General features: G+C 41.8%; 1 protein-coding gene across 4 annotated transcripts in view; it reads right to left on the bottom strand.

Annotated features, from left to right (window-relative positions):
- The window catches only part of grik5 (glutamate receptor, ionotropic, kainate 5), a 79,085-nt gene that overhangs the window by 11,345 nt on the left and 40,582 nt on the right, over window positions 1–27,158 (bottom strand). For 2 of the 4 annotated variants that reach the window (XM_039806844.1, XM_039806845.1), the window contains exons 2-15: window positions 18,628–18,789; window positions 17,674–17,838; window positions 15,140–15,237; window positions 14,440–14,605; window positions 10,187–10,365; window positions 9,327–9,380; window positions 8,411–8,569; window positions 7,876–8,028; window positions 6,438–6,542; window positions 4,273–4,380; window positions 3,194–3,397; window positions 2,107–2,220; window positions 1,403–1,512; window positions 987–1,160 (exon numbers count right to left, since the gene is read on the bottom strand). In XM_039806844.1, the coding sequence (XP_039662778.1) occupies window positions 987–1,160; window positions 1,403–1,512; window positions 2,107–2,220; window positions 3,194–3,397; window positions 4,273–4,380; window positions 6,438–6,542; window positions 7,876–8,028; window positions 8,411–8,569; window positions 9,327–9,380; window positions 10,187–10,365; window positions 14,440–14,605; window positions 15,140–15,237; window positions 17,674–17,838; window positions 18,628–18,739 (1,901 nt within the window). In that variant the 5' untranslated portion in view covers window positions 18,740–18,789. Of the gene's footprint in view, window positions 1–986; window positions 1,161–1,402; window positions 1,513–2,106; window positions 2,221–3,193; window positions 3,398–4,272; window positions 4,381–6,437; window positions 6,543–7,875; window positions 8,029–8,410; window positions 8,570–9,326; window positions 9,381–10,186; window positions 10,366–14,439; window positions 14,606–15,139; window positions 15,238–17,673; window positions 17,839–18,627; window positions 18,790–27,158 lie in introns of those variants that run through there. The other 2 variants (XM_039806846.1, XM_039806847.1) reach the window with 1 other exon arrangement.

Here is a 27,158-nt window from a genome sequence, read left to right as displayed (position 1 = left end):
GTGTGTGTGTGTGTGTGTGTGAGTGTGCATGCGTGCGTGTCTTTCACAGTCATTCTGTTGCCACAGGAATATCATTAGGCTACTGTAGTATTTTTGTGAACTTGGCTTTTTTTTTTGCTTAGTGCTAAGGGACAAATTTATGAGCGATATGTCAGCTATATGATTTAAACTTTAAAATTTAAATGTCATTATCTCACACAGTAGGTGTGTTAAAAAACAGCAACCTCAAGGAAAAATGCAGGTCCTTTAATTAACCAGTGAATTTGCTTTAAAACACATATATAAAGAGGAATTTAAAATCTAAATTTAAATATATTGTCAAAATGACTGAAAAAAAAAAAAAAGCTTTGTTTAGACTCGTTTAGATGGCTTGGACTTGTCGTAATCTGCATTTACTGCCCCCTCCTGTTTTTGTTATTATATAATCTTGTCTAATAGCCCTTTTTATCATTTTAATGTGTTTTTATCGTATTTTATTGCTGTTCTGTTACTATTGTATTAATGTGTCATCTTAATGATTTCTACCATTCCTTTGTATCTCCTTTTGTTACGCACTTTGTAAACCTCTGACTTTGTGCCATACAAATACAATTTAATATCATGGCAACATGTCAATTAAATGTATAACATCATGTAGCAACATTTAACATATCTGACACAACAGTTCTTAAAATCCCAAATCCACAAATATGCAAATATTTCCAATTTTTTATTGCTGAATGCTAGATGTCTTCAATGCACACTGGATAACAAAATCATGCTCATACATACACGTTTTAAACCCAGAGTTAACGTGAGCACAGAGAAACCTTTCCCCTTCAGCAGATTAATGTGAAAACAGCTTTATAGTGTCAAACTCTGCACATACGTCATATTGCACAGTGAAGCTCAAACATCAAAGTGAAGTAAAAATACTCAAAACACATTTTTGAGTGGAGGGGACTTTAAACTGGCAGGCACACATACGTAACCATTCTTTAACTTACCACACCCCACTAACACATCTGGTGGACAGGGCTCTGGGCATTATCTCTGATCCCTGCTGCATGAAGCCGCCAATAGGGAACCACAGGCTGTTTCCCAGCGTGTACTGGTTCTCCACCATGTCCCTGCGATCTCGCAGACACGGGTGAGGGTTGTACCACTCATAGGGGCTCAGCCTGGTGGGGAAACACAATGAAATAGAGTTGGAATAACCTTGAGGTCAAACTGCAGTACAGTAATGCACCTCTGTCACATCATTCAAGCCACCACCTATCAGTCATTCGATCCCTGTCAATCTGTCTTCGGGAGGTTGCGTAAGGTAAGAAATTATGATATGTGACAGGCGACTCGTGTTCAACAAGATAAATGGCGATAGAGCTGCAGACTATGGGTACAGTGTGTGATGTAAAGTATTGACCTTGCAGCCAGGAAGAGCACACAGCTGACAGCCAGGTAGGCGAGCAGCATGAAGAGCCAAACAGCTGGAGAGAAGGGATCGAGGAAGGAGAAGTATCCCGGCTTCCGACTCTGTGCAGATAGAAAGAAGAAGAGCAGAAAGAGAAGTGGAGAGATGGATGGAGCAACAAAGACAGACAGACACAATGTGTTAAAAAACAAGGTGCCATGTCTCAGCAGTCAGGGAATGTCCCCTCTGCACCACAGGAGGGCAGTATCCTTTACTGCACGCTGAGAGTAAGTCTGCAGTGTTTTGATACGCTAATGCTACAATCCATATATGCTCCGTTTCACAATGCCTACTGCTGAAGCATATGTGGCTTGGACCTAAAACCTCATTAGCAATGTAAAGCCACCACTGTTACCCAGTTACAGAGCACTGACTTATTGAGCAATTCAAATTACACCTATAAATTTCACTGTGGACACAGTGGCTACAGCATGCAGCATACTACACAAACTCTATCCTCAGCTTCAAAGATAAAATCAACTCTTATGTAATAATTAGTCCAACTCCATAAGAATAATCAAACAAGTGGAGCCGGTTGTCTTATGTACGACCCTGCCAGCTTAAAAGCAGCGCAAACAAAAGACATGAAATCCAACACAAGATCTGTAGTGAGTATCACCCAGCGGGTGCCCTGCATCCCCAGATAACACCCTCACCAGTTGAACTCGGTACAAGATGCTGATCCCCAGGGTCATGAACGGCTTAGAGAAGTCGATAACCTTCTCTCTCTCTGATGTGATGGTGAAGCCTGCTACGGCCAGGTCTGCTTTCTGTAGGATTGACAAAGACAGATAGGTGGATAGATAGTAGTAGTGGGGGCGAGAGAAAAGAGAGGTAGTGGAGGAGAGTCAGGGAGAAAAACAACAAGTGGTCAGGTAACTGCGTAAAAATAGAATGACACTCGACGCTGCACTGAGTAGATGAGAGCTCTGTTTGTATAAAATGTTGATTTTCCAAATGAAAAATTAAAAGTTGGACTACGGCACTTGAAAACACATTTGGAAAAACATACAGACGTGCACTCTGTCTCTTTCGCTCTGACATACGCACTCACACATTATCCACCATCCAAATGAGGCTAATTGCAAGTAAGCACTGGGTGGCTGGTCTTTCCACCTGCATAAAACCTTGCAGGTCTCTAGTCGCTCTGCCTCCCCTCCATCTCTTCCATTAAAAGCTAATTGATGAACATGGGCCGCTAATTAGAGCTGAGTGATCAGGCAGTGGGGGGGGGGCATGGAGAGAGAGGACATGTGGAGAGCTGGGGGAGCACCAGTGTGGCAGGCCCACACAGGGACCACAGTCTGGTAATTGAAGTATACCGTATGGTAATTAAGCAGAGAGGGGCTCTCATTAGCCTGATTCAACCAGAGCGTCTATCAGAGGCGCACTAGGCCTGGACAGGGGGAGAGAGAGGGGGGAAAGGCTGGGAGAGAAGAGAGTTACTGCAAGGAAAGATGGTGCAATCAATTCTAGGCAATGCTACCACTCTCTTTTGGGGAATTATCAAGTCAGCTTTTGTCCTAGATAAGAGTCTTACTCCCCTCTGAGGGCAATTTGAGACATGGGAAGTTATAGTAGAGTTGTGGTTTGGGGCTACAGCGTGAGTAAGTGTGTGGGTGCATGCGTGTGTGTTCAACATAAGTTTCTGTTTGTAGAGACACTGGTTTGAACATTTGAGCAAGTTTCTGGTGTGCTTGTGAGACAGAGAAAGAGAGGGAGGGAGAGGCGGAGCATACTCACCCTGTTGATGAGCTCTCCAACCATGCCAGTCCAAGAGCCATTGGGCTCTGGAGCTCCATACAGCCCATCATCCACCAGCTTGATCTTGAAGGAGAATTTTAAGCTGTCTGCGAGCTCCTTCAGCATGTCGACACAGAAGCCCTCATACTGGTCGTTGCCCTGGAAGTCCTGGTAGTTGTCTCTGCGCATCACATATGGGCTCTCCTGAGAATGGGAGACACATGAGAGGATTCAATTCAAAACTAAGAATATCCTGCTTGAGTGGAAAGTAAGACTAAGTGATTTGAAAACAGGATTTCAACTGTAAAAAAATGAATAAAAAATGTTATATCAATAATAGATTGACATAACGTTTTTGGAAATTTGCTTCCTGGCAGAGAGAAGACTAATACCACTCCCAATCCCATACTTAGTCTGGAAACAGGTTGAAACAGCTAGCCTGGCTCTAGTGGATGTTCAAATCCACCACCTCTACAGTAAATCTCACTAATTAATAGCCTGGTTGTTTTATCCGGTACAGTCCAGTCTTTGTGCTAAGCTAAACTAAAAGGGTGTAGCTTCATGTTTACTGTACAGACATGAGAGTGGTATTGATCTCCTATACTGTTTAAAATTATGCGTTGTCCTGTGATTATTTTACAATAATGTAATTAAGCTTTGGCAATAATGTAACATCGACCTGCATGCTGATAAAGCTTATTTGATGTTATTTATAGCATAATGTGGTGCAGGGGATTTACTGTATTAGGTGTTTTAACACATCTGGGCCAACCTGAAGATGATGGAGCAGCATCATGTACGGGATTTATTGATTTTCTGATATGACATTACTCATATGGAAACCAGCAGGAGACAACTTGTAGTGTTCTGTCATTATCAGAAGACCAGGATTTTGGCCGTTTGAATTTAGTAACACATCTCTGTCAGTGCTCTGTCAGTTTCTATGACAGCTACAGTGACAGCAACATTAGCAGAAACAGACCACAACACAGCATGAGCTGCGGCACAGCCTGCGCAGCAACACAAAAACAACTCTGACCTCACCAGCGTGGTGGTCCAGAAGGTAACTGCGACCTTACCAGTATGGTGGTGACAATGAGTGTCTTGTTTGCCAGAGTCTCTGAGACATTGATATCCAAGCTAGTGGAGTTCATTGCCAGGGTGTTGTTGGAGTACCAGACACCGATCTAACAGAGAAAAGAAAGCAAGAGAAAATCAATGGCTTTTGTGGGATAAATAATGTACTATTAAGCTCTGACTTCAACTGTTTTACTGTTGTGGCAAGCTACACATCATCTATAGCAAATAAGTATTTCAGTGAGTGCATTAACACTATTGGTCTATTTTAAAGAGTACCTTTACATGTTGAATATTTTATGCTTTTCCTTGATATCCATACTGTTACATACTGTATATGCACACTGATTTAAATGTCCCCATTGGAGCCAAACACATTCCGGCAAGTACCATACATTGTAAAAAAATAAAAATAAAAATAACTACTGTTTACAGGCAGAGCAATGATCTGGGACAAGATGGCAAAATATAAAAAGCATTAATGCCATGTCTATTTTCCTTTACTAACACCTTTATTAAATTGCATACAAAACAGCTCACATATTTCCATTTTATGGAGACAGTAAAGTCACTTAGGTAGATATTTGTGTGATTATGACCTAACCAGTGTGCAGGGCTGGAACCGCCGCTCACAGAAGCATTTCTTTTGGAGATACAACTATACAACTTTCAATAGGTCAGAGGAGAGGTAATGACTCCTCAGACAGAATCACAGTATTTCTATAACACTCTTCATCCCTCCATGACATTTAAGAGTGGTCTGTTCTCTGTGAACCGCAACTGCCTACAGTGTGGGTGCTGCTGTGCAGAGAGGTGGGCAGAGTTAAAATGTTAATTATCCCAACCTAACTCTCCGACAGAGTTAAAGTCTAGATCTAAGTATGGTTATAAGGTGGTATTTAGTGTTAGCATGGGAGGCAGTTGGCCTATAGCAGAACCCAGCAAGACATAATAAGGGAAGGTGAGAGAAAGTGTTTCCTCCAGTCAATGAACTGCAACGTAATTCCCTCAGTCTGGATCTGCAGTGATGTGTGTACTTATGCTTCATTTAATCTTGACTTTGAAATGCATTTTGATTTCTATCTTCCCTCACCTATCCCTCTAATGCTCAATAGAGGAGTCTGCATTGACAGAATAATGACACCAAAATGGTCTGAAAATCCTTGTCTGCCAACATTTTATTTTGGTTCCCGACATTGTCCAACTACCCTTAACAAATTTGTTGTGGCATGTAACCTGTATATCAAATAGATAAAATGCCCAGACTGACAGTGGAGGTCTGGTCCAAAATGAATGAAATGGAATTCATGTGTAGAAAAAAAACTGTAAAGCGTAACTTTTCAAAGACGAAATAACGTGACTCCTTCTACAATTTAAAGGTCTAAATCAACTGCAAGACCTGATCCAGAAGAGTCCATGTGAAGACCAAAAGAAACCAAAACCAATACAAACTAGGCCTGAGCAAATCCAGTGCTATACAGGACAAAGAGAATTGAACTCCATTAAGCCTCCATACAGTATTATATATAGAGAAGGATGAGCAAAGATGTAGTTCTATCTGCACATCCACTCTGGACTGAGCTGGAGGCCAAGACAAACACTGATTCCTACAAATAAATGTCATTGTTTGTAGGCATGGTACGAAAATAAACCAACCATTAATAAAATGCCATTTACGTAAGTTTTTAGATCAGAAAACATCAAGTCAACATACAACAAACAAACAACAACAAACAAAGCTTCCTGGGACAGGGTCAGTCCAAACATGAAAACACATTCATGAGACTAAAAAAAAAAAAACGTACACGGAACTCGATATAGAGCTGCTATAAAATTTAGCAACTGTTTGAAATTCAGTTGATAAACATTACAGGCAGCTGACGTATTCCAGTAGCCTTCAGATAAAATAAATGTTAACACATATTTGCAGCTATAACACGACCCATGTCTGATGTTAGTTGACATTACAGTGCCGACAGGTGAAATGCATCAAATCAACTTTACAAAGTAAAGATATCTGGCTACTATCAGGGGAGCTAGCGATGAGGCTGACCTCAGTGTTAAACACCTCCTGCAGCATAGTGACATCAGATGGGTGACCTGTAACTAACCCAAAGCCTATGGCCGGTGTGACCTGGCTGCTGCATGATAACAGGTGACTCCTGACCTCTTTGTGGCCTCCTCTGTGTTTCTCCAGGATCCGCAGGGTGTAGTTGGTCCTCTGACCTTTGCTGTTAAACTCCACGCGGCCTGTCAGACCATCATACTCCACCTGGCAGGCAGACGGAGAGAGTATAGTGAGAAAGCATGACAGAGGAAGGGAAAAGAGGAGAAGAAGGATGGGAAAATGAGAGGAGAGTAAGTAGAAACAATGAGGAGAGCAGACAGTTACTATCTAGAGTGATTAGGAGGAAAGAAAGCGTGATGACTAAAAGAACGAAAGAGCTAGAGAGACAGAGGAAGTGTGTGTGAGGCTGGACCAGACAGGGGTGATCAGTTTTGGATCAACTAGGAGAAAGTGAGTGAGAGGCTCAGATAGAGCAGCAGAGAGTCAACAGCTTCCTAATAAGACTCAAATCTGCACCTCACAGCTCAGCTCTGCCTCTCCAAAACCCAGGTGCTGGCACAGTTAGCGAGATCTATGATGAATGGCGCGGGGCTGAAGATGGAGCACATCATGACGTTGACTAACAAAGGCAGATGTCGGGCCGGTGGGAAGGAGGCAATGAGAGATGGGGCTCAGGCTGCCTTGACAACAGGTAGTCGATGAGAAGAACACACAGACGACCAGAGATGGGAGATGACAAAGAGTAACAAGAGAGAGAGAGGTTACATGCAACATGAGATGAGGATGATTCAGAATGTAGCTGTACTGTAGTCATTTATTTATAAGTCAATCGAGAAAATTAATCAACCACAATTCTGATTAATGATAATCATCTGAGTAATTTTTTAAGCACAATTGTCAAACATTTGTGAGTTGTACATTCTCAAATGCTTTACTCTTATTAATGTCATTATAACATGAAAATATTTGGGTTTTGGACTGTTGGTTCCACAAGACAAGGCTGCAATGATTATCTTCATTATCGATTAATCTGTCAATTCTTTTCATTAATCGATCAATCGTTTCGTCTATGAAATGTCAGAAAACACTGAAAAATAGCATGACAATTTCTTTGAGTCCAAGGTATTTCAAATGGTTTTCTTGATCGGACCAACAGTCCAAAACACAATGATTCACATACGATAAAGAAAAGCAGCAGAATTCTAACCTTTTAGAGTCTGGAACTAGCAAATATTTGGCATGTTTAGTTGAAATATGACTCGAACGATTAATCAATTATCAAAATCGTTGCTAATTAATCATTTCAACTCTAATTTGAAGATAGTTGAAGAAAGGTATTTTCAAAAGAATTTCTATCGATATCGATATTCACATGAAATGTGAACATCATATATATATATATCATATAATATACAGTATAACAGATCACACTCACATATTTTACTTATGTTTCTCGTGATGTATTTGCATGCATTTACATGTGTATGAGCATGTACTGTATATCAGCAGGTGATTTTACAATACATCAAGCACTTACCATGCGCAGGTAGTTCATAAGACTGGTCCCGTGTTGCCAGATCTGAGGTGAGGTGCAGCTGAGTGGCTTCACACCGATTTCCTGACTGCGGTTCAATTCCCTTACCGCCCCCACCACCACATGCACCGCATCAAACATCAGCGCTGACGAGAGCTGTGGAAGGGGGAGAGGGAACCAGAGAGAAGCAGAGGGGGAGAGAGGCAAAGAGGGGAGTGAGTGAGGAGAGACAAGGAGTCAAGGGAGAAGATGCAATGAGGAAAGATGTGCGTGCACAAATGATTGAATGGTTAACAGGGATGGAGGGAGAGAGGCAGAGAGAAGAGATGTGAGGTATGAGTAAAGCAGTGGGGAGGAAACAGATGGCTACATCAATACCCATTAAATACAAGCAAAAGACTAGCTGAATCTCTTTAACTGCTCCATGAATCAGTGTGAGGAATAAAGTAGCTTAATGTTACGTGGATCACAAACAAAGCTTTGAAAATTACTCCTGAATATGCGCATGCATGAGTACTCAAGTTTCCATGAGACTGACCGCAGGGCCGGGGTACGTTAGGTCACATCCCTCCCTCCAAGACAGGTTGAGGCTCCTGATGAACTCCAAATAGAAGGGATGGGTGGTGTTAAACATGGAGAAACCCACAATGTTGGACTGCTCATCCACTATATCATCCAGTCTCAGGAGTGGGAAGTCCTATCAAGGAGGAGGAGGAGGAGGAGCAGGGAGGGTGTTTGCAGAGAGAAATAGAAAATTCAGGTGAGTGGCAATGTTGACAGTGTATCAAATCTTAGCACAGAAGTAAAATACTGTGCAATGGAGAGTGAGATAAAGAAAAAGAGAAGCTGGGGGAAAAAAAAAAAAGGAGAAAAAAAAAAAAAAAAAAAAAAAAGAAAAAAAAAGGGAAAAAGAATGAGATAGGTTGATGGAAATGACTTCAGTAGCTTTTCACAGAGATATACACACAAGACGTGGCATCTAAAGCACAAGAGCACATCATGTAGAAAAAAAAAACCAGGCACATGGCATAAAGTGACACATTCATTCAAATGGTAGAAGGGGGGGGGGGTGATGTGTATCAAAGAGGCAGATGAAAAACACCGGCAGTGTAGAGAAGGTGGCGGGTGGCAGAAGAAAAAGGGCACATCACGTCTGTCATCACCTTCACCTCAGACCCCTTTTTCTTCAGTTTCTTTGCCATCCTCCTCTGCATTTCCACATCTTTGTACAGTGTGCTCATTTCTCAGATCTCTCTCTCTCTCTCTCTCTCCCCATCCTTCATCTCCTCTCTCTCTGTCACCTCTCTCTTCTCCCTTTATCTCATACTTTCTCCGCCTTAGCACCTTTGCTCGCTCATAAAGTGACAGAAGAGGAGGAGCAGGAGAGAGAAACAAGTGAAAATGGAGGTATGAAAGACAGAAGACAGGAAGGGGCAGAATTGGTACACTCTTACCATGGTGGTGAGGATGTACTTGTAAAATGCCGATGTCATCCCCAGCTCTGATGCCTGTAGGACAAAGAGAAAGAGAGAGTAAGATGAAAAAAAATAAAGAAGAGGCAGGTAAGATACAGAATGTGGTAAGAGAGAATGAGAGAAGATGTAGAAAGATTGATGGAGGGAGAGTGAGAGGGGGCAAAAAGGGAGAGAGTTATTAAGAAGAAGGGAGCAAAGGAGACAGTTGGGGGACAAAGCAGAAGGAAATATGGTGGAGGAGAGGGAGCATACGTTAATAACAGTTTTACATCATCAGGCTAACATTGGACATTTCGCTGAGGGCGGAGAGCCGCTCCAATGTGCCCAGTAAAAACATCCCATACACATTCAAACTGTGACTCACTGCGCTGGCTATCGGCATTACAGGCCGTACTATGAATCAGAACAAGACTGGGTAACATCTGCACCGCATCCCAGCAAAAGATGTTCTTTTGTCAAATATTTTCTTAAAAGTACAAGTGATTGTTGCTGGCATAATTGCATACATGATGTTCCCTATGCAGCCCTGGAGGGCACAGAAGGTAGAAATGCATGTTAATTCTGTTATGGCAACAAATATGCAGCCCTTGAGAGAGTTGTTTTATTATTTTACAGATGGTAAGCTTTGCATGCCCTTCATGACTGTAACCTGAATTTCCCAAATGAGTAAGTAAAATGTATTTATAGAGCGCTTATCACAGATAAAAATGACAAAGTGCTTTACATAAAACATACATAAGAGAAGTTGAGAGAAGCTGAGTTACTATGTGCACTGTATACAACTTCATGTCCTTCGCGAATGGGCGGCTCTGAAGAATGATCAATGTTTGAGAACTGACCTTCTTGAGGATGAGATAAGAGATAGAAGCGTTAGCGTCAATGATGATGGTGGCCACTTTGTCATCACGGATCTCCTTCAGCAGTGGTGTAGGGTCCAGGTTGTCATCCAGCATCCTGATTGACAGCGTCTCCCGAGAGATGAGAAAGCGGCGGACCAGTTCCTCCAATCTCAGCAGGCCTGAGGCAGAGCCAAAGCACAGACGAGCTGCATTTCAATGTCTGTATCAGTAGACACAACTCATATTTCCAAAATGTAAGCCTAGCAGGACGTGTGAAAATCTTGATATCTTCTTGGGTGGTCATATACAGTGCGTGTCATTTTGCAAAGCGTGATCGACGGTTTGCCTAAATCCCCAGGAAATTAAACATCATTTAATATGGAGTCTACTGTGTGTCTCCATTCTCTGTTTCTCTAAGAAGAACTTTTTCATCTATTATGACCTCCACCAAGGAGGTTTTGCATTCAGTGCCATATGTTTGTTTGTTTATCTGTTAATTAGCAGTATATCTCAAAATGAACTTGACAGATTTTGTTATTTGGAAAAGAGTTAGGTTATGGGCCAGGGAACAACTGACTAGTTTGTGCTGTAGATAGCACCTCCATGTGGCTATTTATGAATCCCTTTACATTTTGCACTTAACACCTGAAGAGTGAGGAACAGAAGCAAAATTCTTCCTCTGGATTCTTTGACTCGACATGAATCTTTCAGACGACATCCATTTACACCCAGACAGATTTTCCACCATCTTGAATTTTGTTTTAGCATTCCTCCTACAGACTGACGGAGACAAAGGTATACATACAGTACACGTTGGTCTAATTTAATGAGTTCAGACCATAACGTATGTGTATTACTTTGTTTTTAAAGCTATCTGCTTGAGTGGCTTCCATCAGATCACATTACATTACATTTAGAAAGATTTTATCACATCATATGCATGGATCGTCACATCATTTTTCCTCTTAAATGTTACCCATACAGATGTTGTCCAATCTTAACCAAATTTGGTACATAAAATATTTGGATGAGCCCAGCTAATGTAAAGAGCCTTTCTTCTTATGCTATACATATATACATTAAAAAACTCTGCTTGGAATAGTAATTAAAAAGTCCAATAATTCATCTAATTAAACATATTTTTCTAAAAGTTTACTACTACTAGACACAAGATATATCCTGCTTTACTTTCCATCCAGTGTAAGTACACCGGAGGTTTCAAGTTTTCACGTCACATTAGTTTAAGTTGCATATTGGACCATGATTGGCTTTCAATCAAGTTTTGATGTCACAGAATCATGCTACTACATGTGTTTTCCTATATGCAAATGTTTTCTATGTTTGACATAACATTTAAATGCACTGTGCAAATGCAACAAGATAATACATGTACTGTATATCAACTTCCAGTGGTACAGCAAAATCTGATGACATTTTGCATGTATAAAATATAACCATAGAGGTTTTAGGTACCCTCCAAAATTCATGAATGCCATCAGCCAATCAGTATGACAAATTTTCTATTAATAGAATAATAAATCTAGAGTTGTGCAGCCTTGACAGAGGAATGCGCTTTTTGAGTGCTTTGTAATTCACTTTGTGTCTGTTGTCTCATCCATCAATGACTGCTTCTCAGTTCTTTGAGTGATGTACAGTATGTACTGTGAGCAAAATAGTATGTGTTCAAAAAACTGATAACCTTAAAGTAAAATAACAAAAACCGTAGATTCAAGGATTCTGCAAACCTTCGGCGAAAAATTTGACAAAAACAGGAGCAGAACTGCAGGAGCAGAAAGACTGAAATACAGTACTTGAGACAATTCACCCACTTCAAGCGAATTCCTCTCAGAAATGAGTATAACCAATGGCAGTCAAGACTCACTTGACATTGTGTGTGGAATGAACCTTTACTAGAAAGTCTACCCTGATGCTTTCTAATTGTAATTCCATAGTAAAGCACCCCTAGCTATGTAAATAAGTGGTGGGGCAGGCATCCGGGGGACGGAGGGGAAGGGGAGACGAGGAGGGGAGAGGTAGCACACAGAGCCCTTCAGCAGGAGAAAGCCCCTGTAAGCAGTGGGGTAATCACTGAACCAGGCCAAAACTTTAATTAGTTTGAGGAAGGAGGGGGGGGAAATCGATGCACTTTACAGCTTCCTCTCCTCCCCTCTCCCATTCTCCTTCTTTCACATATTCTCTCTCTCACACATAAGCTCTAGTCTCTATCTCTCTTGTCTTAGCCCTGTGTTCTAGTTACCTCTCTCTGTGTTTTTCCATCTCACTCTTAACGTCGCCACCATCTCCTCCTCCTTGTGCTCAGTCTCTCCTTCTCGCTGTCCTTAACCTCATCCATCTCATGAAAACTGCATAATGGAATTAGGCTCAGATAGCGCGTTGTGACCCAGGCATATCGAGAGAACGATATGTCAGATTTACCCAAAATCTTTGACTTGCTCTCATCTAACAGAATATCTGCACTGCTTCCATGGGCTAAAAAGGGGAAAATGTGATTATAAAATTAACCAGTACACACACATATGTTAGTTAATTAGGATCCACACCCACATTGACTTCACACATTATTCCCCTCACTGAAAAAAAAGAGAGAATGTCTACTTCACTTGAACACACCACTCTAGTGGGGTAAACAAAATGAATAAAACAAGTGGGCTGGTGGTAAACATTGTCTGATGTCAAACCTCTGTAGCGCCACACAGAGCTCCACACACAATCATACAAGTATCCCAAAACCCCACTCACACATGTCCAGTACAGTACACTCAGGGGCAACAAACACACACACATACACACACACACACACACACACACACACACACACACGCATAAACCAGAGCACTCAAACACACGCACATGTACGGACAAAGTGAACCAAGCACTCAGAGAAAATATATCAAACACACACATACTGCGCCACACACACCCACACAGTCGCTCAGAGTGTGGAACAAGCTTGTTGAGTGGCAGTTAGCACCTATTCTGCAGCCATGGCAACCAGCTCCATGGCGATAGATAGCGCAGCCAAGTGGGTCAGAGTCTGTAAGTGTGATAACCTTGTAAAGATCACCTTCAAGCCAAACATATTACACACACACAGCCCTCGGCCTCTCCATCGATAAAAGCTGCATCTTTTGGCCCGGACGGTAACTATGATGCTATATGTTGCCTCTAATTCTAATGACAAGAAAGCCTGGTAAAAGACAGGGCTCGTATCTAGACATTCAACTGATGATCAAAACTGGAAAAAGATGTCTGATGCCATTTCAAAGCTCTTTTAGTTCAATGAAATGGCAAGTCCACAAGGAATTCAGCTACTTTCAGGAAACCCTAGGCAGGCTGGCTAACTGCTGGGGAGATAATGAAAGCATCTCAGAGATTGAATCCATTTTTCATAATGTCACAGCTTTTTGTTTGTCAAAGTCTACCTTTTTCACACTGCCAAGAGAAGTGTTCAAAGACTTTAATGGTCCCACTCATTCTTTATGTAATTGCCCTTCAGTTCTTGTTCGGTCCTACTTGGCTGGTGTGAGCAGTCAACAGCTGCACAACAACTCATCCCAGCTTAGTTCACTCAGGACTAGCAAAAATTCTTGACTATTCAGGTCAATTCTTTTTTGTTTTGTCACCTCCTGCTGAGGTACAATACAGTGTATTACAGCATGTATTCACAAAGCTTGTTTAAATCAAGCCCTTTAATTAATGTGTCTCTCGATGGGGCAGTGCATAATAAATTAATAAAACACTCTATAAAAATGAAAATAAAGAGGGCTAGTGACTAAGCCCCGAATCCCCTGTGATGTTAAAGCTTTCTGAGTGCCTGGCAAGTTGAATCAAATGTCCCCTAAGTTCTTGCAATACTGGACAGCATTTCAAATATGAATATTTATTAAATTGGTTTGGCTTAAAAACCTTCTCAGGTGGATAAGAGACAGTGTGCGAGAGCAAGGACAAAAAAAATAATAATAGGAAGGCGGCAGCAGTGGGGCCATGTTCTGAACTCTGACAACAAACAGAACTTTTATGACCACACTGTCAAAATGAGTATCCAACAGTGCAAAACAGTCATATCCGCCCAAACAGTGTGAATGTGCCAACACTCCCACAGGCATTTGCACACATGAATGAGTTCACACAAACACAACTGTGCACTTACACCCACCTAAACAACACACACAGCCATGCAGTCGCACATAATGTACAGTATAACTATAAAAGAGGGGTGCATATGTACTCACACTCAGCCTTGGCACAGACCAGGCTGGCTGAGGGGTAACTGAACGAGCGCAAGATGGCTTCTATGGCCAGGCTCAGGTCCTCGTTGCTAGGGTACAGAGTGACAGAGGCAAAACGCAGGTATGGCAATCGGGGAGTTTCCTCCGGACCAATCTTCACATGAGGGATCTGACAGAAGGAGAGAGTAGAAGAGAGGAGACACATTAAGGAAACATTAAGGAAGGCAAATGTGTCGTGATTATCTCCCCTCCAAACACACACAGCAGGGAAAAAAACTGTGAATAAGGAAGATCCATTAGAGAGGCTACAGGGTGAAAAAAGAGATGAGAAAGATGGCAGAGGCAGAGAGACCTTAAGGATAAAAGGCTATGGGAAGAAAGGAGAAAACAGTTGGAAGAAGTGGATGATGGTTAATTAAAAGAGAAGAAGTTCAATGGGCAACAAAAACACCCCAAATCTTTAGATACATTCATCATTACGTCTAGGTTGGTAGGAGGGGTAGTAAGTCAGAGAGGAAGAGGTACCAGAGGTTTGTATGCACACAGAGACACAGATTTGTACATATGTGTGTGTGTGTGTGTGTGTGTGTGTGTGTGTGTGTGTGTGTGTGTGTGTGTGTGTGTGTGTGTGTGTGTGTGTGTGTGTGTGTGTGTGTGTGTGTGTGTGTGTGTGTGTGTTTGTTTATTTTCCACACTCACTCACCTCCTTCTCTCCACATATATGACTGACAGTAGAGCCAGAGGCAGGGCTGGAGGCGGGACCTATCACAGAAACGACGCCTTTGGGTAGAATCTGACACACTAAAAGGGAAAAGGGAAAATAACCATTGAATATGCAGACACATACCTTTCCCTCTGCTTCATTTTGATGGCAGAAAAGAGTTGGCATACAGTAGGGGCTGCAGTCAGGGGAAAGTGTGGAAATTTAAAATGCAGCAAAAACTCACTTTAACCACGAATTCTATTGTAGTAGCAAAATCTGTCACATTATAATCAGATTTATTTTGAGATAAATACTCCAAAGACTACAGCAAGGCAGGCCAGGGGTCGTCTGTTGCTATTATTTACTTGTTTAGATAGTTGCTTTTTGATTTTTAAGATATTTAGCTGTAATTATATATCTGGCATCAGAACAATACTAACAGATTGGTAGTCACTTTCAAATAACACATGCCAGTTTGCATGATTATCCTTTTTGCAGGCAGGCATTTATGTGGGAAAAACTGTTTTACACATTTGTCTATTACAGTAAGTACTTTGCTCAGGAATGGCTTAGGTAAACACTACCTTTATGGTTCAGTATACAGTCTGTTCAAGCACTTATTATGTCCTATCTTTTGTCACAATTACCCAATCAGGACACACCTTTGAATGAATGCATAAAAATGTAAGGTTTGGTAATGTCTCTTCATTTAAACTCTTACTAAGATCAGCTAAGGTCCAAATCCCATCATTTTTTATTAAGATCCTTATATAACACCATATAATCCTTCTCCTCTACATGTGAGTGCCTGGAGTTTGCTCTTTTGCACATACTTGAAATGTCCTTACTATGTTGAGATACATGATGAATGATTAAAAGTAAGTGGTAATAGATTATGTTCATTGTCTGTCTTATATTTGACTAATTGACCAGCCTGCAGTCTGTGTTACTGATCACTTTCTTGTGATAGTCAGATAAGAAGACCAATGTCCCATGTCTGTGCGATAAATTTGAAGCTAACCAGCTGCAGGCTATAGTTTTGTATTTAGCCTACAGATATAATCAATCCTCTCATCTACTTCTGGGCAAGAAAGCTAATGAGTTTTTTTTTCTCTTTAAAATCAAACTTCTGCTATTGACCAGTCTCCATTACAGTTAGAAGTTTGACCATGCCATGTACTCAGGGGCTTCATCTTTTAGCATACAGAAATACTTGCCTGTTTTTGTACAGTATCTTTTGGATATGCAGGGAGTTTATTCTTTTTGAAGTTTTATGTCTACCCACCTGAAAAATGCTTTCACAGATAAAGCAGTAAATTAGTCTGGAGTCTTAACTGTGTTATGCTGATATTCCTAAAGCTCTTTTCTTGCTGGTATATTTGGTTGGTATTTAAATTCATCCCAATTAGTCCTTCTCAGTCCCTGCCAGTGTGTGTGTGTGTGTGTGTGTGTGTGTGTGTGTGTGTGTGTGTGTGTGTGTGTGTGTGTGTGTGTGTGTGTGTGTGTGTGTGTGTGATTGTGTGTGTGTGTGTGTGTGTGTGTGTGTGTGTGTGTGTGTGTGTGTGTGTGTGTGTGTGTTTGTGTGTGTGAGATTGGGTGTGTGCGTGCAAGCGTGCCTCAGACAGCAGTAGCTGTAAGATGATGAGCTCTCTGATCCAGAGACCAAAAAACGCTGTGAGCAAACAAGCCTGTCAGAGTCTCCTGCCCATCGGTCAAGGACACACACACAAACGCATCAAACACACACAACTCAAGCATGCACATATGTACACAACCCTACTCAAGCACACATAGACATTTTGCCAGTAGCTTGTGGCAGGGTCAGTAACCTATTAGAATAGGAGCAGGGAGTCTTTTGTCTCCTCAGTGACTGGATTCAACAGTACTTCTTCTGTCTTTATACACTCCATACATTCTGTTTTAACTCTGTATAGCAATTCAAATTTCATGGAGTGGCGTCTGTGCTGCTACTTTCTGCTGGCCTACACTGCTGATCTGTATTAGTATTTGATGATTTGTTTTTGTCGTGGGCTGCACAGTAGTGCCAGCTGTTACTGGAGGGCACTGGCCCACTGTTTTTAATGAGACAGGCTTACTGGCCCATTACTGGTCTCCAATGACGTGTAAACTAATCAGTAAAAGCTCTTACTGGTTCCTAATCACATGAAAGTGGTGGTGTTTTATTATTCTAGTCATCATTGGAGGTTTTTGCTCACAAAAAGGCAGCATTTTAGCATAATATGTCATTTTCTCTTTTGACAAATATCTTATGGGGATATTTTAAGGGGGAAAAAAACCTGCAGTATTCAGTAGACTACTGTTCATTTCTACTCTATACTGGTCACTATTAATATTAATATTCCACACTACTAATAATATCTACTGGTATTTTTAGTGGTCACTTTCTGCCTGTGCTAATTAGACGCTATGCCCTACTGGACTATAATGGATTAAGCAGTTCTTTATCACTCTGATGGGTTGGGTGAATCTGCTCTACGTTTTTTTTTTTATTGGCATTCATCGGCTCCACTCACTGGTGTCAGTAGTGTCGTACTGGGAGTCTTTTTGCAGCTCGTATATGTCCACCTCCACTCGGGCTCGGGACGGACCCTCCATCACGCTGTTGATGTTCTCCCTGGCCAGGGCCAGCGCCAAACGCTCCCCACGCCCACACACAGACTGGTCATCCAGGATTGCCGCTAGAGAGGCAGAGAGGGGAAGGAGACATTGGTGAAGGTTTTCTCATCTAACTCTCCACCAAGAAGCAAATTTGTGTTTTTCCAAAACATACAGTATTCCTTTAGTGTTTGTAGTTGTGATTAAGTTGCTGCAAAGGTCAAGTCCTTTAGTCTTTGATATGCGCACATTATTTTGTCTAGAACTAGCCTCTGTGTACAGTACATGAGCTGTTTTGGTCAGACAAAAATCTTTAGTGCTTACAGAAAATTCTAATTTTGAATACTGTGCAGGTATTCTTACAGCTGAATCCAAGAAATCCACAGATTTTTAAAACATTGCTGGTGTCAGATAGAGGCGTTAACACCTGCATACATACAGTAGATTAAAAAGATTTAAATAATTCTACTAAGATTATATCTGTCAATCACTTAGGGAAATATTGTACTGTATAAGGACAGTTTGGACATCAACAGGTAGATTATTAGTGCTCATTTTTTAGGTACTTTGCTGTCACTTTATCTCTTACTCTAATGACCAAAGTGGAAAACCCCACTTTGAGGCACCAAAGCAGACTAAAAACAAACCATGAAAAGTATGTGAGAAACCTTTTGATCCAGGCGTAGTAAGGATGGAGTTTATTGGTGTTTTTTGGCCCCAACGCACCGATGGGAGGCACTGGTTATGGTTAGAGTTAGGGTTAAGGTTAGGGTTAGGTGCCTTGAAGGCAGCGGTCGCAGCACTGCCTGGATGGAGCAGTTGGGGGCAAAAAACACCATCGAGCAAGGATGGAGGGACGGCTGGCCACTCACCCATTCGAACGGAGGAGAGCAAAGGGGCCTGACTGAGGGAGCGTGGAGGCATGGTGACTAGCAGGAAGGAAAGGAAGTGTATTGACAGCAGCAGTGCTGGCAGAGCCGGCATCTTCTACTTCTCCTCATGGAGAATGGTCTGCTGGCTGCCTGTACCACCACCTGCAGGATTGGAGGACACACTACGTGTTACTGGACACAATCGTTCTCCTGGCACAAGATGTCTCTCCTAAAATTGTCATCCTGCAGCTTATCCTCAGTTTGTTCTGTCACATCTTCCATGTAGTGGGAGCAGCTATAATTTGACAGCACATACAATAGACTTACTGAGCTATAAAGATGTTCACTGTCACATCACAGACGCAGCCCAGTCCCTTACACACATAATAAAATACAGTTCACACATCTCTATTCATGTCTCCCTTGGAAAGTCTGACATTTTGAAGTGACAGGACTCGGCCTTGAAGAGATCTCTCGGGGGTTTAAAGACGACATCACAACAGCTGGCACACATTGATGCACATTCACTAGTACACATATACTACTAAACGCGTACGTACATATAAATTAAGGCATACAAAGAGATACAGTCACATATGAGTAGCACTTACCAAACACACAAAGAGACTCACAAGTACAAAGACAACTGCTTTGAATACACACACAGCCATGTATTATACACCCACAAACGCCTAAACACACTGACATGTTTTCCATAACCTAGCCCTACCCCCACCTCCAAACAGACACACAAACAAAAAAAGCACACCAAGAGAGCCCAGCTGAGTGCTAAGCAGCCCTCTCCAGGAGTGACAAGCCTTGCTCTGACTGACGTGTTGACAAGGCAGTGTGAAAGGATGGAGAGATGAAGGGAGGGATGGAGACAGAGGAGAGGAGAAGGAGTGCTGTGTGACAGACAGACAGACAGACAGACAGACAGACAGGGAGGGAGGATGAGGGAGGCATGGTGTTGTTGGGGGGGGGGCTGTTGACCTGGGAATGTTGCAAACGTCGGTTCACCGGCCTAACCTTTTGACAGGTCTGACAGACAGCTGAAAGCCAGTTCATAACCTTCAATTGACCCTTGCAGCTGTAAACACAGGGGTGCTAGAGTGGTTGAAGGCTGACCTTTGACACTGACAAGTAAATGTGGGGATGGAAATTAGTTGGCACCTTGTTTTTGTGCATACACTTGTGTGCACATCAAAGAGGCAGATGATGTGGATTGTCGGTCACTGTGTTGAACATCCCTCCCACCTCCATTCTCTTTTTTCTTCACAGCCTTTTCACTTTGAGATCTTTATTTTGTGTTTTTTTTTCTGCGCTCACCTTTCCAACATTTACTTTGATGTTTAAAGCACATAAAAAAAAATCTGCAACCTTGTGCTTTGAATCCCTCTTTACATCTCATAAACCAACCACCACACATTCTTTTGTTTGTCCTCTATGCAATTACCAAATTTTCTTTCTTCCAGTCTAACTATACTTGTCTTTCACTCTCGCGTTTGCTGTGTCAAGCGTGTGCGCGAACATGTTTGTAATACTAATAGCATGCGTCATACTGTGCAGATGGCTGTGTTGCTCTCATTATGGTTACCGCAGCTCAAAGTGAGCATAGGCAGGGCTTATGCGAGGACATCTGTATGTGTGACACAACATAGAATAACTAGCACACAGTGGGAGTAATTTATTTCCCCACATGCTTTTCAATAATTCATTCTTGTTTAAGCACAGTTTGTTACATTAGGTGAAAATAAATAATAGCTGCATTAAAAGTAAAATGTGCTATGCTGTTGTCATATTTGTTTGCATGTGTATAATGGTGTACATGTACAACAGAGACAGTTATGCAACAGCTGATTATTTTGACCACACGGTGAGATCACTGCACACTGCTGTCACACAGCTGTGTAATATGCTGCAAGGTACTCCATTGAGCTGGCTGTTGCTACTGTATTGTGTTTGCTCCCCACACCAGTTGTCTCTTTCTCAATTTACTCTTCACCAAAGTGTGCGTGTGTGCGTTCATGTGTGGTGTCCGGACCAGTGTGTTTATTCCAGGGCATGTATGGGTATGTGCGAGTGTGATGGCGTATTGATCGAGCCTAGCTGAAGTGGCGGACCTTCAGGTGCAGTCGATCAAAACAACGGGGAACCTATCATGGGAGCGCTGCATTTCACCGGCGCCCTCTGATTGGCTTACCAAGAAGCAGATTGCCATGATGACGAATACGATCCTACCTGAGGATATGCCTTCATCAACAATAGGATGGAACTGGTGGTAGTTCATTGTTATTGAGAGCTATTGACAGCATTAGACAGAGAAGATTACAGCATCTATACTCCAAGGAGAAGAAGAAGGGTGTGGGGAGGAAGGAGATGGAAAGCTGTGATAGAAGTAAGGAGAATGAGAGAAAAAAAATAAGCAAAGGGAGGGCTGGGGACGATGCAGGAATATGAGAACAAAATTGAATACAGAGAGAAGAGATTGGAAAGTGTATCTGCAGAAAGAGACAAAGAGCAGGATAGAGATAGAAAGACAAAAGAGCAGTGGTGGAAAGTAACAAAGTACATTGACTCAAGTGCTGTACTCAGGTATACTAACCACATTTCAGAGGGAATTTTTGTAGTTTTTACTCCACTACCACCACCATTTGACAGCTACAAGCTACAGCTACCTCACATCTTTCCTCTCTCCCTAACTGATTGTAAGTAAGTTGTAAGTCTTGTATCTACAGTACATGATCCATGACAACTTGTCACAACAAAACTAAATTCAACAGAAATAGTGTGCAATTGTAAAAGAAAAGACATTCACTTATAGGACACACACAACAAAAATAAAATATCATAAAATAATAGCAATGGATGCAAGGCAGTATATATATATATATATCCTAGTACAGCCTAGTACAGCAGTGCTCAACTCAACTTGCTCTTCTTTGGTTTTCCATTAGCAAAAGTCGTGGATAGTACCTGGTACTTTTTTAAGTACCACCTCAGTCAAGGTTCCAAGTAAGCTGAGCCGAATGGTCTAAAAGAATCACAAATCACAATTTTTTAAAAGCCAAGCTACCATTAATAACGACCGCAATTGCTTAATCACTTGCCCAAGATTTTAAAAAAATGGCAGCCCCACAGAACTACTAGGTTGTATAATTGACAAAGTGCAGATGTAATATCAAGGCAGTTTCTCATCTCAGCTGAGAATGCCAGGGTTACTATCCGCAGTGGAAAATGAAAGAGAGAAAAGGACCTGGTACCAAAAGTTGAGTCACGTTGAGCAGAGCCGTACCAAGAAGTTGAAACACGGCATTCAATATATACAGTACGTACTAACCTTTACGCACCATTTGAATGGTTTGAACCGCAAACTGCCCTCAGGCTAGAGTCTCGAAACTAGATCTTGATCTCAATGGTATTAAAAAATAAAGTTACTAAAACATAACTCTCTGAAATGGGATATTTTACATCATGAATACTTTCGATACTTTATTGTAAATATACAGTATCTCTAATACTTCTGTACTTAAATGTGTACATACAATTTTTAATGCAGGATTATTTTTACATAGTTGCATTAGTGACTTTACTTAAGGATTGGCGAACTTCTTCCACCATTGCAAGAGAGTGAAAGAAAGCAATTATAATATGGTAGTGAAGGGTGGTGGGAGTCAAAGAAAATACAGTCAGAGAGAAAGAGAGAGCAAACGGCGAGATACTATTGCCGTGTTTAATCTGCGAGGACTGTGTGTCTGGCTGCTGTATGTGCTCTGTTGCTGTATTAGTACATGGCTGAGTCCCTGTAGCAGTCGGGTGTCAGTCTGCAGGGAGCTGGAACAACGAGAGGGCCAGACTAGTCTGAGCTGTACAGAAAACACTGCTTCTAGCCCCCCTCACTCGCTTGCTTTCATTCTGCTGTAAGTCACCCGGCACGCTGGCACTACTGAGATATACAAAAAAGCAAAATACATAAATATCCTGACTCGCTGTGTGCGAGTGTGTGTGTGTGTGCAGGAGAGAGTATAAAAGAGAGAGAGAATTGAGAGTAAGAGAGGGGACATTCATCCCAGTTGGAGATTTAGCTGTATGCTGCATGCATTCATCTTTGTGTGTGTATGAAGGCATATGTATACTGTGTGTGTGTGTGTGTGTGTGTGTGTGTGTGTGTGTGTGTGTGTGTGTGTGTGTGTGTGTGTGTGTGTGTGTGTGTGTGTGTAGACTTGGCGGCTTGCTTATAGTGTCTGCAGTGCCTATTAGAAAGTGAAAGAGAAAACCGTAAAATCGGAGAACCTAATTATCCAGAGAGAGCGTGAGGGAGAAGGGGGCAGTGTGTTGCAGGAGAGGGAGGGGAAGCAAAGGGACGTCCAGAGATAGAGAGAGAGAGAGAGAGAGAGAGAGAGAGAGAGAGAGAGAGTGTGGAGGGGGGGGGAGAAAATCTGAAAACAAGGTAACACTATCTCGCCTCACACCCCCAAGCAGATGAGGAGAGGATGAACGGAGACTAAGACAGAGCAAGCAGCATGAGCGATAGCAAGGGAGGAGTGGAAGAAGAGAGGGATGCAGAGAAAGACAAAAAAGAACTCAGATGGAAAAAAGCAGCTTGAGGGGGAGGGGGGTGAGGAGAACGAGAGGAGAAGGGTGTCGGTGGGGGGCTGGCAAATCATTTGTTTTTCCCTTTCTGTCTTATTGTATGACACAAGAAAATCTGACAGTTATCATAATGGAAGGATGAATCATTTCCATAATTGAATTTGAAAGTGGAACGGCTTCTGTGGCTGTGGATTTAAGACGACTGTACCGCCGGCCATTATGGGACAGAAGTGTTATTTTGCTCATTCGTCTCACAATTAAAAGTCACTGTTGACGAGAGAGCGCCTGCTGCAGACAGCTGGGCTTCTGTCCCTGAATGAGCATGGTCAGGCCATTTGAGAGCATTTGTTTACCCCCAGACAATATGGACAAGCCGGGGAGGTCTGTTTGGTGTGTGTGTGTGTGTGTGTGTGTGTGTGTGTGTGTGTGTGTGTGTGTGTGTGTGTGTGTGTGTGTGTGTGTGTGTGTGTGTGTGTGTGTGTGTGTGTGTGGAAAAATACCAAGGGCCCTTCGTTCACCCCTTTTGGCTTTTTGTAGGATTAAGTGTTTAGTAATTTGTTTCTGCATCTAATATCAAAGAAGCAGCACATGTTCTTTGTCGCACTGACTCAGTATTTTCACTTTGCACCCATTCTTTCTCCCTCTCCTTTTCTCTAACCTCTCTCATCTCACCATCTCTGCCTTTCTCTTCTATCTTACCTTTGTGCTCCTCTCTATACCACTGTCTCCCTGTTCCTCTTATCCCTTTTGTTTCAGTATTTTCACCCTCAACTTTCCTTCTTATTGCCATCTTCCGTGTTCAGGAATTTTGAGAATTTGGATTTGAGGCATACCTTTAAGGTGAGGTTAAACATGTTGAGCACATATGATTTATTCATGTGATGTTGCCTACCAGGAAGCTGGTACGTATATCTTAATCGAGATATTGAAAATGTTTTCTTGACGGCAGAATGTTGGGTAAAAGTTATGATATTAGCTCGGCCAAATGGAATAAGAAACAACAATAACATGAACAGCTATAGTACAATAAATAATGCAATTCAATCCAAGTAGTGCAATAACCACAACCTTGTGAAGATTAGAGTGTTGAATGTTTCTGAAAAGAGTTCCTCTCACTCCAGTGAGGGGAAAAGAAAAATAACCTCTGAAAATGTAGTGCAATCTAATACAGCAACACTACAAACTGCAGCCTCAACAATGAGTTGATTTAAACCAAACCCATTGCCAGACACAACTTGGACAATACTGGACGGTTCTGCAAAACCCCACAGTGCATCCAATGACAACATTTTTTAACATCCAGTTAGAGATTCTTTGTTAAATAATGTCTTTCTACATGGTTAAGGTGAGTAGGATGTTGTATTGATGGAAATTGTGAACTCCTGCAGTCTCCTGCATAAACGTCAGATGCTCTAAATAAAATAAATAAATAAAATATGAATCCATAAAAGGGCACACTACCCGCGTTGTTACCATATTATTAGTCTGGATCAACGGAAGTACATTGCTAGGATAAGCCTTCACAACAACCCCCGAGCTAGCTTCAGAATAGCAAGTTTTGACGAAAATTTGGTTCGTGCAATAAGGCGTGCCTGCTTGGTTCTTTCGATGAATGATTGTAAATATTTACAAAGAATATGTTTACAGCAACTACTATCTAACTGGGACTTTTCCAGACAGATTGGTGGGGATTGCTACGGACAAAAAGAACACACGTCGATACACTGGTAAGAGCAAATTACGTTTAACCATGTGTCCAGCTAATTTAAATAGCTCACGTTACTGTATTGTGTAAACAGTTAACTTAATTTATTATTTTATGTGCCATTTTCTTTTGCAGGGTGCAAATGTTCCACCAAAACAAGGTTCTGGAACTTAGTACTGTCCAAGACGATTGTGATTGGTTTAAAGAAATGCAAACAACCCAGAGCATTTTTCCTCCTATCCCAGAATGTATCTGTGGTGTAGCCGGTCTACAGCTCTGTGGAGAAAGGTCTGGCAATGCGAGACTACCATATGATTGGCCCCGAACACTGGCAATGGACATAAATAATGCACCACAGAATCCTACAATATGAACAGAGGTACTGGGCTGCTCAGAGAGTTTTCTTTACTTTTTAAAATAGTAGTCAACCAGCAGACAATTTGATCATTAAGTGTTTAAATCAATAATGAACAAAAATGTTAAAAAAACAAACAAACAAAAAACGAATCCAGCTACTTGAACAGTAGGATTTCTTGCATTACTGTTTCCAATCATTGTTTGTCTGTTGGACAAAACAAGCAGTTTGAAGAAATCATCCTAAGTTCTTAAGTTAAGTAAATTTGTAGAATAATGATGAAAAGAGTAATACACGCACACATTGACTCCAAACCAACAAATCTATATAAGTAGACAATGTTTCGATCCCAGTCGGATCTTCTTCAGGTCAAGAACAAAAAAGTCAAACGCAGATCCAAATGGGATCGAAACGTTGTTCACTCAGACAAATGTGTGTAGACTTCTTGTCAATGCTAGTTCCCAGTAGCCTTGCAACCAAATGTGATGTGCACACACACACGCCTATTAATTTGTAGAATAAAGATTAGTTGCAACCCTACATATATAATCTCTCGCATTTATTTCATGACAATCATATTGTGGGTTTCCTCAGGTGTTCGTGTTATTGTGTCCAACCTAAGTAACTCCAGTCTCTGGCTTTCTGTCTCGCTGTTACTCCCACCCACTTCCTATATGTTTTCACCTTGTCCTCCCTCAGCAGGGCTGCAGACACTTTGATCTCTCATTTTCAGCCTCTCTGCCCTCTCCTCTCTCTCTCTCTCTCTCTCTCTCTCTCTCTTTCTCTCTCACTCTCCATCCTCCCCCACCTCTGTATCTATTCTCACACAGCCTCTATCTACAGTATTTTGTCTCAGTACACACTCTATACCCCTGTCTCTTTACTGACCTCTCTCTCTCTTCTCTCTCCCTATCTTAGCTCTCACTGGTCTCTTCAATCTTTACAGTGCACTTTCTCTGTTACAGTCCCCCCCTCTCCCTCTCTCTCCCCCTCTCCCTCTCTATCCCTGTTCATTGGACATGGATAAATTCTTCCCAGTGTTCTCCTTGACAAAGAGGCCCTCAGTCAGTGACACCGCCTGCTTGGGGAACCACCGTGCTCCTGTGATACTGTCACATCCGAGTATGTCACACACAAACACACACACACACACACACACACAAGCATCTACTAGCTGCTGCTGCACACACATACACTAACTCTCGAGGAAGGTTCAAAGAACATTGTGTGTGTGCTTGCTTATGCGTAAGCATGTGTCTTTTGGTTTTCTCAACATCTGCGTTCTGATGCATGTCTGCGTGTTATCTGTTTGTACGTGCCAGCAGTGAGTTTGCATTTTAGCCTTCCTGCATGCATATTTACCACCCGCTGTTCAGATCAGTGCAGATGGGGGTTGGATGGGGGTGAAGCTCAGTGCACTGCTTTCCCTAGGAGCTGTTTAAAAAAGATGTACTGTTCAGTGTCACTAGCTGTCGACACAGGTCCCACTTGTTGCAGCTGTGGTTTATGTAAGCACAGCAGTTTAATCACAATTAGGAAGCTCTCCTTGAACTCACTCGCCCCCTGGCTTGTTTGCAGAGCTAAAATTTGCATTCAGAACAAAGCCTTAGAAATATAAGAGTGATATTATTACACATGGCACTGCAAAGAGAACAATGTCTGAATGAGAATAGAGCGCTGTCAATTTAAATCAGTGTTAGCTATCAGTCACAGTGAATGCTTTAACTTTCATCATGGTTTAGGTTTTATTTTTTTTTTTTTTTTTTTTTAATTTTTTGGGTTTTTATTTATTGTAATCATATTGTTGGACTATGTATTCAAATTGTAACCATACTGTACAATTTCTTGCTCTTTTTCTGTAGCCTACTTGTCTTTTTC

Source organism: Perca fluviatilis, chromosome 7, assembly GCF_010015445.1.
Source record: "Perca fluviatilis chromosome 7, GENO_Pfluv_1.0, whole genome shotgun sequence".
Taxonomy (NCBI): Eukaryota; Metazoa; Chordata; class Actinopteri; order Perciformes; family Percidae; genus Perca; species Perca fluviatilis.
The sequence above is the reverse complement of the archived record's forward strand: the minus strand, read 5'-3'. Positions and strand labels throughout refer to the sequence as shown.